Source organism: Gavia stellata, chromosome 32 (genome assembly GCF_030936135.1).
Source record: "Gavia stellata isolate bGavSte3 chromosome 32, bGavSte3.hap2, whole genome shotgun sequence".
In the NCBI taxonomy this organism is placed as follows: domain Eukaryota; kingdom Metazoa; phylum Chordata; class Aves; order Gaviiformes; family Gaviidae; genus Gavia; species Gavia stellata.
Genome location: NC_082625.1, coordinates 2,065,639 through 2,079,407, shown reverse-complemented (window position 1 = coordinate 2,079,407; position 13,769 = coordinate 2,065,639). Strand labels below are relative to the sequence as shown.

The 13,769-nt window shown below is 41.8% G+C and overlaps 1 protein-coding gene across 1 annotated transcript in view; it reads right to left on the bottom strand.

The window, feature by feature from the left end:
- ELL (elongation factor for RNA polymerase II) overlaps positions 1-13,769 on the bottom strand; it is a 53,349-nt gene that overhangs the window by 23,011 nt on the left and 16,569 nt on the right. The window contains exon 2 of the mRNA XM_059831970.1: positions 4,118-4,165. Within this exon, the coding sequence (XP_059687953.1) occupies positions 4,118-4,165 (48 nt within the window). The remainder of the gene's footprint in view (positions 1-4,117; positions 4,166-13,769) is intronic.

Below are 13,769 nucleotides of genomic sequence, written 5' to 3'. Positions count from 1 at the left end.
CAAAGTTATGTAAACAGTAGATTGTGGGTATTTTACAGTTGGCACCATTCACCCGCTAGTTAATTTGCTGGGAACGGGGCAAGAAGGTAAATGCAACGGGTCTGTTCAGCTTCTAGTGCCGTGCGTGGGGGGAGCGAGTTGTGCTGCACGCAACGGGTTTGTAAAATAAAACCCGGAGGATGTAACCAAATCACATATTCACACGCTAAAATAACTTGCTTCTAGCTCCTCATTTACCGTTGTGAAAAACAGCTGCTCTGAGAGCCCCGACTTTGGCATTTTTGTAGAGTTTCTGCAGCTTCTTCAAAGGACGTAAAATGAGACAGGAGCGAGAGTCACTTCAGCGTTAAATGGTGCTCGTTCCAGTACTGAAAAGTGTAGCGTATGCAAACCGGCCGTTATCTAGGAATTATTTTTAGCTGAAACAGAAGATTTCTCAAGCCACCAAATCAGCATGGTAACTGCTTTGAGGGAGCCCTAATTTTGGTGCCGAGTATTACACCAGTAACCATAGACACTTAAAAATAGCTCAGTACAGATGTGACTTCTGTTTTTTTTCTTTCAAGTAATATTCATCTGTGTACAGCTCATTCTGAACGGCAATTTCACCTTCCTCTATTAATACCAGCACAAGTTCATCCCAAGAAACGGGGGAAAACGTCATATTTTCCAATCACGTAAAGTTAAGACGTTTTGTTCCTAACAGTCATATTTAAGAAAGCTGCATGAACGTACATGTATTTGGCACCTGAAGCTTGGTTTTTTTCCCCTCAGTTAAGTTCTTTCCCTGCTCCCCCTATCTCAGGTCCCCCCCCGCAGTAAGCACCTGCAAATTTGACCCAACCTAATCTCTAATTCTGCACATGCTTTTACCGAAATAGAAGCATCTTCAGCCTTTCTTGTAAAGTTATGCACTCCAACTACCACCATTTGTAATGCGCTGGTACTCGAGCTCTTAAATTCTCATTTACACGCACGCTGAAACAAGCAAAATGCTCTAGACTCCATATAAACTTACAAAACTATCCAAGAAAATCCAGTTCATTATGAAAAAGTAATGAACAGATGCTGCTCTAAAGGAATATCCAGGCAGTCCCACTTTAGCATCTCAAAGCAGAATAACGCTCTGCTTATTACAACCTAGTTACTACTATCGAAATTCTGATTATTACAGAGATTATTGCACTGGAAAAGTAATTAACAAGACTAGCGTTGCTATAGAGAAATGCATCCCAAGGCAAAGATCATTTACAGTCCCCAGTTTAGAAAAACTCCTGTGAGATCCGATCCAGACCAGGATCCATGCAGGAGGTTTTGTCCCCTGTCACTGAAATAGCGGTTTTATTTTGGGCTAGAACCACTGACATCCTCCTTTCGGCACCTGGCTGACAGAGCTGCCACCTTGCTGACCCCCTGTTTTATTCCTGGCCAATTCCCTTCTCTGGTTAATTAGAGTATTAAACATGAAAGTTGTTTTCTGTGTATTAGAAGCTGAGAGTATCCTTGACAGCATTCATTAGACTAACACCGGGAATAGGTAAAAAAGACATGGACACAGTAATTCAAAAGCCCCACAAATAATGAGATTCAACAGGTCAGGAGGCTTCTAGAGAATTAAATTAAGGAAGCAGCAGTTTGTTTTAAACTCTTATTTTATGCCCTGCTTCCCCCAATCATCAAGTACTTAAGTTTTTCTTTCTCGCGAGAGGGGTATTTACACAGAAAAGTCACACTATTAAAATCTCATATCACTGGACACTGCTTTAAATCACACTCCGACACTTGTGCTACATACAAAAACTACCAACCTCAAAAATTAATGGGAAATCTTCTCCATAGCAACATTTATTAGGAAGCAAAATAGGAAGGCAACAAATTGGGGAATTAAGGTGCAGTGGAAGAAAGCGTATTCCAAAAAACAAATAGCTAAACAAGTATGTTTTAATGTCATCATCTGAATCTGAGGACTTGTTAAATTACTGAGATTATCTTTTCAAGCCCAATTGATAGGAGGCTCACTAGAAAGCACTTAAAGCCCTGCCGTCAGTTCCTTAAAGTGGGGCACAATCGTGACATATACGAGTACTACACTTAAAACCAGATGGTTACGCAGCTGCCAGCTCCTTGTCATACCCAGTAAAAATAATAACAAAGGGACAAAGACCTCTTTCTATCTGCCCCAACTGAACTGGATCTCGCTTTCTTCAAAGCTCTACCTTTGCCCTTTACTCGACAGTGCAATTAATTAAACAGCTGAAAACGAGAGAAGGAGAGGTCAGCTCTGCGTTGCCAACATCCTCCTTCTACCCGCAACGCCCCGGCGCTGCTCACACTGCGCAGGGCTCAACGCTTCGCTCTTTCAACAGCAACGCTTCACTCCTTCTCCGTTCAACCTGGACTGTGATTACAGGTGACTGGCAGCTCTTTCGCCAAAAACTTCTCTGGAAGTTAAGGGCTCAAATATAATAATTAAGTGTGTTAAATATTTATTTTTAATTTTTATAAGGAACTGCATCATCTAAAAATAGGTATTTTTTATTATTATAAGAAACTGCATCATCTAAAAATAGGTATTTTTTATGATTATAAGGAACTGCATCATTTAAAAATAGGTATTTTTTATTATTATAAGGAACTGCATAATTTTAGAACAGGTTTTCTTTTGGTTAACCCGACAATGCCTGGGTCCATATCAGATCCATGTGAAACCCACTCCAAGGAGAGCACAGCAGCTGAGGGCAGTGGAGCGTTTTAAGCTGTTCTGATTAATTTTGCACATTTCCTTCGAGGAGAAGATTAAGTAAGAGAAGAGGCATTTTTAAAACTTAAGCAGATTTACAGGAAAAGTTAGGTGTAGATCCTCTCAAGGTGCTCTACAAAGGGAAGGGAGAGCGTTTGCAGTCTTTTTAGCTTCTTTATTACATGCAAAGCTGTTTGCTCATCTAATAACAACAAATCATGCACCCTTAAAAGTTTTCTTTGTCACTCGCTTCTAATTTTGCCAAACTTCAGTTGCAGATTTTTATCTAAGCTTTCATGCTGAGCCTTCTGGGAAGTTTAATTGTAAACAAAGTAAAAAACCTGGAAATTGCTCCTTTCTTTATTTCCCAGAACAAAAAGGTTTGTATTTTTCTTCTTAACTTACGATAACAATCATGTCTTTCCTGCTACGTTTAGTTAGAGTACTATTAGTGAGACTAATATCACAAGGTAAAATATGCGCAAGGAGAAATGTGCTAAACTTCAATGCCTACTTAATTCAAGCCCTTTTGAGAGTTTTGTTGTGCCACCACAAAAAATTAAGAAATTATTTACAGCTGAGTTCAGATTCTTGAAAAAAAATTAAATTCCCCTTATGCAGAGCACCAAAGCTAAACACACACCTTTTCGTACTTAAAAGGTGTATAAATTTTTAAAGTTCACTGAAGGGCTGCATTACTTTAGCAGAAACACCACCAATTAAATCTCAACGTTGTCAGTAACTGGCATGACAGACTGTTTCAAGCGTCTATAAATACCCCGGAGTTCAGTCATCGGAACAGAAGTTAGAGAAATAAAACTCCTAAATATAAAAAACTTTTGGTACTCAGAGAAACTGCACAGTTGTTTAGACATGCATATTAAATACAGCTTCAGTACCTCCGTAGCAGCCTCCAAGCACTGCTACTGTAAATAACCGGTACCCATAAAGTCTTGCACCAAGTTTACCAGGCTTGGCATAGCGTTTCCTGGGGACACAGGCGAGGTTTCCATGGATCGCTGCCCCCACCACAGCGCTGCCGTCAGTGAACTTTCCGTCTCCTTGTTCTACCCAACAGCATGGCCTTATAAAACTAAATTTCACCACCAGCAATGCTGGCAGCACTTTGCACTGCTATAGGTTTAGCAAGGTTAGAAAATAAAGAGGGGGAAAAGCTTTTCTAGAGAGATAATCCACGCGATCCACGAGCAAGCACTCTTTCCTGGACCACATCTGAACTTCGCATCTCTCACTTTCAGAAATCAGAGCTTCACTCTCTGAACGGGAATAGGACAGACATACAGAACAAATACCTTACTCAGATTAACTGTATAAGCCAGTAAAGAACCTTCCAAGGCAACCCACATACAAACTCACCCCTTGGCTTCCTTGAAACTGGATTACTGGTTTTGATGTCACAGCATCCTGCAAAAACAAGTGGGAAAAAAAAAAGATTACCTTAGAGAAATTTAAAGCTCCAACATTCACTGCCAAAAAAATACTCAGCTTGATTTTTCACCTATACTTTTTTCTTTCTTTCTTCTTGTAAAGGAAAAAGGTTCAGGGAAGTACACAGAATTCCAAGTGAGAAAATACAAAAACTCCTGAAACGGCAATTTGTACCTAGACAAGGGGTAAAGCTGTAACGTCACCAGTGGTACCCTTACTTCAGAAAAAGAACAGCTCTGAGCGATACCCAGATAGACTATGCTTAGTTCCTTCCTGACCCCTAAACCACATTTCAGGCACAGAATAGCTTAGCTGTGTATCTTCAGTGCTTATGTAAGTTTTGAGTTAAACAGTGGATATTTGAGGGGAAAATTTATTACAGTTCTAGGTCTGAGGACACGCTAAGCAAATTTTTTCCAATAGAAAGCTGGCAATTCATTGGAAAAGCAAACTTCAACTTCATTGCAAAATACTGTTGTTACGTTGCCTATTTCAACAATCGGCCTCCATACTAATTTGCTTACATTTCAACAAGTCATACTCTTGCTAGCTCTAAAACCCCTTAAATCTGCTCAAGACAGAAAGACCACTGAATTTCAACCTTTTTGCACTGCAATTGCACTTTTCGCTTTGCTGCAATTTTACAAAGATCACGAAGGCTTTAGAATTCGAACTCTTACCTGAGGTTTCAGCTATAGGGAAAGAAATAACATATGCAATGCAAGCCACGCTAAGTTTTTATCTCTTGACTTTCAGGAGAATTGTGGCTGTATTGGTTTTATTTCCTAAGTCACACAAAACATTCCAAGAGGCACTAAAAGACACCCTCCTGCAGCACAGGAGCGGTGCTCCATGGGGTGGAAAACCACGCTGCACGTGGGATCCCGTTGTGAAGCCTTCCAAAGGGACGGAAGAATTTACGAACAGGTTGAAATGTCATTTAGGAGTGAACACGTTGCCACATATACGGGAGACACATTTCAATGGGAAAACCACCAAGAAGAGTTTAGAGGACAAAGCCCAAACGGTGCATTTGTATAGTCCTTATCACAGCGCCTGCATCTCCCGGCGTTATAAAGAATCACACCGACTTCCACAGGATTATGGAAACAGACATTTACGTTTAGCAGCACAGGAGTTAACAGCTTGAAAGCCCATTAAGTTTATCATCTCTCATAAAACCTTTCCAAATGCTTTCAGCCCAGGAGTGAGGAATCTAAGCCACAATATGCTGACATTAACAACAACAACAAAAAAATCACTAGCAAGAAAATATCCTTCTAGGATAAGCTCGTACCAAGACACAGTCTTCAGAACCTTTTAAGAGCCCATCCAATACAATTTAACAGATCTGCATCACACCCTAAATTGTTACGAGATATTTATGACTGTGAGTAAAGCAAGAGTATGCTTGCAGCTGACAGCACTCACTCTGCGTTGTACAGCAAGTTTTACAGACCCGAAACAACCTTTATAAAGAAACAATAAACAACATCTTGCTCTTCGTACAGAGATCACTGAATTCCTTGAGTGCCACGACACCGCATACCACAGCACACTGTTCATAGACAGACTGGCCAGCTTTTTGTTCACGGTGTCAGCATGTACTGTGCAATGTGTCCAGAAATTCATATGAACATACTTGAGCAAACAAGCATTTGAAACATTAAAAAAATCTGGATTTAAAAAAAAAAATCTCAATGCGTATCTTGTACAGCTAATTACGGATTTGTGAAGTTCTGCAATTAATTCTGGAAAATTACTTAAGTGGAATAAAAAGGTAATATGAAGCACGTAAGTAGAATAACGAGGCAGTAACAATACAGAAGTACTGTTACACAAATCAGGACAAGCTTTAATTACAGAACTTATAAATTCCCTACTCTACATACAAAATGGTTTGAAGTTAAATGTGTAATCTCAAACTTAAAAATGAGTGTTCACCTGAGTTAAAGGGCAAACTTTAGCTTTATTTCCTGGACCCCCTGAAATACAGTATTTCTACGCTCCCGAGTTGTCTGTGCCTAGGGACTGCTGGGTTTTGGGATCTGCCGTGGGGGAATATCAGTGTTGTAACTCCTTGCTGCCCTCCACGGAAGGGATCGCAGGGAAGAGCTGGATATTGGAGAGTCACTGCACCGTCTGAGTTCCCCTTTCAGGGAGAGAAGGGGAAGGCTCTTGGCTCCTCGGCAACACCACCCCTGCACCTACACAGGCACTGCTTCCCTTCTGCTGACGCCCAATTCCTTGGCTACAGGTCATCTGAGAATGCTCAGGGAAGAAGAAAACACACACGCACCCCCTAACCTAATTAAGGATATAAATTTACGTACTTCCATTAGATGAAATTAAATTCCTGCATGGACACCTTCGTTCAGAATAAAAGCAAACAGATGAATTAAGCTAAATGAAATTAAAACCATATTTCAACCTATATCTTCAGTTCATTTGGATTAACTTTCCTGAATGTTCTTGTATGGACAAACCCCAATTTTAAAGGGTTCTTACTCCCATTTCCAAAATCCCTCCGCCATCTTCTAAAGAGTCACCTAATTCTTCTTCCTTAGTGATGCCAAGACAGTGAACTTCCTTCATTACAGCTTCCTAGAAATGCCGTCCCATCAGCGGGAACAAGATCTTTTCCTCTTTCTGCCTCTCCTTCTAACAAAAAGAAGTCATCTCCTCGGCCCCAGGACAGGACCGTGGTACTGCTGCGGGTGCAAGGCGGCCTTCGCCAGAGTACACCAACTTACAGGGTTCAGTAAATCTTTGGTATATCGAGGATGCTGATGAAACCTCACCTTTGTGTTCAATTAAGAGGCAAAACAAGACAGATCTGTCCAAGCACCTGGGCCACCTGCACAGCCTAAGCATCCCCCCGCTAACAAATTCTAGCTTTATTCCTCCATGAGACTCAATATATTTAGGAATAGCTAGTAGGAGCTGATTAGGATAAAGTATTTTAAACCAGAGACCTGTCAGTTCAACAGGTTTTCTGCTGCCAGGTACAAGATGTTCACCTCTGCAGTTAACACGCTCATCCGTAACGGTGACAGCGCTGATGAAGAGGTCCATGAGTGAATGAGCATGATTGCTGGGACCTGTGGGACCAGAGAACAAGCGACTACCACGCAAGAATAATCAATTTCTAAACTATGCACAGACCAAGAGCAAGCACAACCCCTTTAAACACACCTAAGACGCATGAATTACATGTCTGCTGTGTGCTCACTATTGTTTCAACAAAAGGCTTCCTGACGCAGGACTGAAAGGTCAGCAAATCATTACCACGTCTTCACTGTTTGCCAATTCCTACAATGAATCTTTAAGAAAATGCGTCAAGCTTCCTCCCATCTCACCGTAAGAGAAAATGAACTGTTTTAACAAACCGGAGAGTCCTTCCTGCAGTCAAACTCACCAATGTTCCTAAGCTCTATCGGAATAACTTCCAAAGGAACATCCTAACCGCAAATACGTGGCTGTACTTCTCCGAGATCTATCCAAACCTAAATTGCCAGCTTCACCGAACCTACCCGGCTTGCAAACAGACCCTCGAAAGGAGCCTGAATAGACCCCAGTTATATCGGCTGATAACCCAGCATTTTACTCCATAAAAATTCACTTATTTGCTATCCGGAAAGAGCATTTCCATGCTTCTGTGCCCAGTTCACTGCCTTCCATAGCTCCTGCTGTATTCATCGGGCACGGCAGAGAAATAAAGCAGCAAGCTTTCGAACACTAAAGCTCTGCTCTGGGACTCCAACATGAATCAAACCCCACAGACCCAAGTGCTTTTTGTCAGATGGTCCTCCAGATACCGTAAGATTATTTCAGAAGTCATGAGATTAAACCGAAAACCCAAAAATTCATCCCCAAAGCTCCCACAAAACATTTGTCTTTTATTAGCATGGTATTATGCTCATCTTCATCCTCTAGCTTCCCCGGGCTAGAGGAGAGCTAGGAACCCTTAATACATACTCTGAAGGCTCACAGAGGCGGTGGCAATGCACAAACAGTTCCTCGCACTTAAATACTCCAGATCTGGCACGTGGAAGCTTGTGTAAAGAGTAGGAGGAACAAGAAAGTGTCAATAAAACACAAAAATTGAATGTAAAACTAACAAAATACTTTATCGGGTAGGATCAAAGCTGGCATGAGGTTTTAAAAACATTTAGTGGAAAAGCTGGATGGGATATTCCTACGCAGGATCAGAAAAGGACATTTGAAATCCTCAGGTCAAGTAACCAGTTGGAAACCTCCCCGTTTCTTCAGGGAAATACAGATAATTAAAGAATACGTTGTTTCGAGAAGTTCTGTTATGCATTTACTGGAATTTGTACTGGAGGCAGTGTTATACGGAAAATATTTGCCTATCCTTAGTATCGGTGTATTTGTCTGTTTTCTTGAATGTTAAAAGTCACAAATGCCGAGCAAACAGAGCAAATGAAAGCTTACCCTTATTTATGTTGGAACAAGGGAATTATTTTCAGAATTTAAAGCTTCTTGCAAACGTTAAAATTAGTAGCAAGAATTCCAATAAATATACAGACAAACTATAAAATGACGCTAACCCCAAGGCTGGCATTAACGGGACATTGTGAACTGTCACCTGCAATTCCAGCCAGGTAAAGCCGCTGCACCTCAAAAGCCAGTTACAAAAATGAGAAGAAACAGAAATCGCTTAAAATTCATAAATTTCAGACTCGCTAATGTCCCAAACTCATCAAAGTTCCTCTTTAATTCTTTGGTTATGACTAGTTTATGTTTCTTTTGCCCACGCAGAGTGGTCCAAATATAGACATACTCCCTCCTCTACTTCCTCTGGCTTCTCAGCACAACTGGGCAAAGGATGAAAAGAAGGGTCAGATCCCAATCCGGGAGGATACTCTGTTCAAGCAGACCTGGGTCCTCGAAAAAGTGTCCTGCAGACCTGAACAGAACTTAACGATTTAGATTTCCACTTACATTTTCGTTTTAAACACACCACGCAGACTTTGCGAAGTAAAACAGGGACCAAAACGAAAGCAAATATATCCAGTGTCTCGCTGTGACAGACTCACAAGAGACAACTCAGAGTCCCAAAGTTCATTAGTAGCAAGATACAGAAATCCCAGGGGAAGCAAATACCTTTGAATATACCCACAACAACTTCAAGTGACTCTGTGCAAAGTTTACTGGCAGTCAATTAGCCAAAGCTGGCCCAAGAGAGAACCACTGCATATTAGGCAGAGACAAAAGACTTCTCCCAAGACATTCCACTTTTTCAAGGCTTATATTTACCTCCTACCAGAAACACAGCAGTAAAAAGCCTCCTGAATATTCTTATGTCACATCTATTACTTACCGAATTAAAATACCGTCTCCCTGCAACACAATTTCCATCTGCAATTTAAGGCCTCCCAACGATCTCATTTGAAGTTGAGGACACGAACAGACTGCAGATGGGATCGAGTCTGCTGAGACTTGAAAATTATAGATCCTATATAATTTTTGTTGACCTAAACTACAAAGCCTTCCAGACCTTTTTATACTACATAAGCCTCAGAGACAAGCTACTGGTTTTGCTATTCAAATACAGTGTTCTCAGGGAAAGAGTCTTGGAAATCCCACGTAAATCCACAACTACTGAAGCAAAAGTTTAGCTTTCTACTGAAGAGAGGTGCCAGCAGCCACTGCGACAAGGGTCGGCTGCCGAGGTGAGAATCGCAGCCATGGGGATGCTTTTGGAGGACTCGGGTCCCCCTGCATCCTCCCAGAGACGCAGAGATGGGCACCGGCAAAGCCCACCGTGCACAAGCAGCCCCCGTGCAGGAGCATTGCGGGGTGCGACGAGCACTCCTCGGGCTGCAACCCCCGAATTAACCGATGTCCGCCTTTGCCCACTCCTCCTCTCCGCTCATCAAAGTAGTAACAGGGTAATCTCGAAGTGTTGTCAAATGATGAAACCGTATCTGTCTGCTGGGCCCAGTTCCCCGCTTTTCTACCCCGTTTTCCTCTCCCCAACGTTTAAAAGAAATATTTGTTTGGGGCAGAAGCGAGTACTCAAGCATTTAATACAAATAATTTTTTAAAAGGTGCTTTTGATGAAGGTTTAGGAGCTGGAGACTTACCAATTACTCTGTGAACTGTAGTTCATATTTATTATAATCTATCATTTTCCTAATATGCATTAATGGATGCATATTATCACTGTAATATTAAAGCACCTACAAATCCTAGCCATAACACGGTGCAAGCAGCAATAAAATGATAAAGAGCTTTTATGTCAGCCAAAATGCTAAGCTGTACATTTTAAAGTTTTTAATTGCTAAACTGCAAAATACATACTGGCTTCCTTGTATAATTGCGTAACTTTAAGTGGGCTGTTACAGCACACAAACATCACTTCCTCAGTAGTTTAACTTTCCAGGATTAAAAACCAAGAGTGCCCCTATAAGATACAAACCAAGTTTTATTAAAAACGTCAGCCCAAAAATATCCTGACATTACTGAAACTGTGACTGAGTTACAGAATTTCAACATCCACAGCTCCTTATTAAGGAAGCATCATAAGCATACGAAATTTTACGTCACTACACAATCTGAGCATCAAAGATACCAGCCCACTTGAAATACAGAAAACCACTACCTTTGAGTAAGTTTAGAGAGTAAGACACATGATTAAGTGTAAAAAAAAAAAAAAAGTGTAGCCTAATTGAAATGCTTTGTGCCTGCAACGTAAAGCAGAAAGTCAGTCCCTAAATGGACAACAGCTTGTATCAGCAAACCGGAGAGCAATTAAACTCCACTGTCATCAAGATGTCACCCCACAGGCACGAGAGCTGAGCTAGCCATGGAGCCTGTTCTCTCATGCATGCCTGGATCTTCTGATCTCATCTAATCCACGTTAAAAAGATCTTCCCGAATAAAACGTGGTGTATTTGTTGATATGATCCTTTGCAGAATTTATGTGGAAACTTAAACTGAAACAACTGAGCACCACTTCCCCAGGCAGCAACGCAGGCGGGGCAAGGCAAAAACCCTCGGTACACCTCCCTGCTGCACGGCAGTTGTAGAGCGGGTGCCAGAAAGCTTTCTTTAAAAAGGAACGAGGGAAAGGGGGAGATGGAGTGAATAGTACATATGGAGCCAGACTGGTTACCCAAACGCCCATCAGCACCCTCAAAACTCAGGACAGCGGACGGAGGCTGACGCTTGCCAGCCTCACGGGCTGCAGCACATGGCGCTTTGCCAGTAATTTTTTTTACTATGCCGCTATGAGAGCGGTCACCCAGCTTTTCAAACCCATCTTTCTTCTGCGTTAGTCCCAAGTATGGAGCTTCTTGGTGGGTCTTATCTTTGAAAGCCTCCACAGCACGAGCAAGCAACTCAAACAAAACTCACTCCAGTGATGTTTTACATACAGGGTAGTTCAAGTTTTATGCTCAAGCCCAGTGAAATTTTTGTGTTTCAACTTGGTAACTTCAAGTAAACCTTTCCAGTCGTGCTTCAAAAGAGTCTTCGCTTCCTAGTGCGGAACCAAACTGTGTTTTTCCTGATCCTGTATTTGCAAAAATAAACCTTTAAATTCCAAAAGAACAGATGCCTCTGACACAAAATCTGATACTCTGATCATCTTTAGCACCAGACCACAAATCTTGTGAAAGGTAGCTTTGGTAAGGAAGCTCCAACTCACTGCATACACTGAAAAATCCTGGGACAAACCACACATCGCTCACGATCATTAAGCCAAGATGTTTGGCTAGTGCAAGGTACAGTAGTTTTCCACTAGAAAGGAAAGCTACACATATATGCAATTTAGGCAATGCCTTTCAGGAAGAAAATTAAAAGGAGGCTCAATTCCTTAGAGAAATAATTAAAGTATTGTCACTTGGTATCAAGTTTACTCTGACCACGTAGGGCAGGCGACCTTGTCTGGCCATAGGAGAACCTGCCTAGGGCAAACAGACCAGCGTATCTATTGGACCAATTCCCTCCCAAGAGCAGGAACCACCAAATGACTTCTTGCAATCCCTATTCCTAAATTTCTATGGCAATGCAAACACAGCAACCGAGTAACTCTTTTTCAAGAGCACCGAGATGGATACAGAATTGTTCTATAATAAATACGAACAAATACACCATCTGAAATGGCTGCAAGAGATGCTGCAAGGATGCAATGGTCTGTCTCCAAAGAAAATGCATGCCTTATTTTTGCAGACAACAGCCCTGGGACTTCCAGAGGACACTGAAGAGTGAAGCCTACCTGTCTCCAGAGAAGGGCTCACCTGTTAGGGGACAGGTTACTGCAGAGAGAGACACTGCAAGAGGAGGATAAGCACTAGGGACAGATATCGGCATAGCCTAGTTCATTTTAAGAGCCACAACACTTCTGTTCCGAATACCACTTTCTTTCTGAATGGCCAAATGGTCACTGGATCCCATCGCCGCTGCTTCCCAGACGTCCAACGTCACTGCTCGATGTGATCGGTATCAAGTGGCTGCTGCTCTCGACCTTGCCAAAGCTGGAAAGCAGTGCAATTCCACACCAAAACGGGAGGTGTCTCATAGTCTGAGGTCAAAGGGAACGTATATTGTAAGAAACGGGAAAAGATCCAAGGTGGTTTTGCAGCATCAAGGGCCCCTAGATCCCAATTAACTCAGATGCAGTTACGTATCTTCAGCACTGATGGAGAAGTCAGCCTCATTTGGGAATCCAAGTTCGGAGACTAGGGGCACATTTCCCAATGGTACAGCACTCCCATTTTCATTCTGTGTTTTTTAATCTTTGCTTTTCCGGGGAGTGAAGGGAGACCTACTTACTAAGTCTAGCAAGAGAAGCAATAATCATAAAGGCTCCACTCTTTGTGCCTGACACCAGACTGCCATGGGAGCTTAAAGGATGATTATCTGCAGTTTAATCATTACAAACTCCCACCAATTTCACTATTAACAAGACGGGGCTACTTAGGGAGGTTTTACGGTCAGAAGACCAAGAGCCAACTCCCACGATTTCCAAAGGCTTACCAAGGAAAGGCTTTTTTCTGGGAAAAAAGAACCTTTGCATCCCCCTGCAGCTTTCAGTGTCTAGTATAACTGTTCAAAGTAGTCTGGTAATCAATTAAAAAAAAGTCTATAATGAAAGAATTACCAAATCACAAAACATCATGCCCATTTTTTAGTGCAATAACCCAGGAGGTCTCCTTCACTCCAAGTAAAAACCCTAGTAGTTCTGATACAATTACTGCATCTCTCTGAAAAGTAAGCTTCATTTTTTGTTGCTGGATTTTCCGCATCCATTACGCATTACAAAAGGGTGTTCCAGACCCTCAGTGAAACTGAGAACCAGTAGCCCTCCAAGCTATTTTAATTTTATTAGTCAGCATTGCATTCTTGAATCAAAACTGTCCACTCATGTGAACGCCTCTACCTTTCTCTCGGGGTCTCGTCCTGTTTTCCCCAACCGAATCCCCAAGGAAGAGGTTCAAGAACCCCTTCCCCTTTTCCACAAGCACACTAGAAATCAACAAAATTCCAAACAAACTGTTATTTTTATTACCATTTGTCCTGAAGGGATTTTTCTTCTGTAACTCAAGCTAGA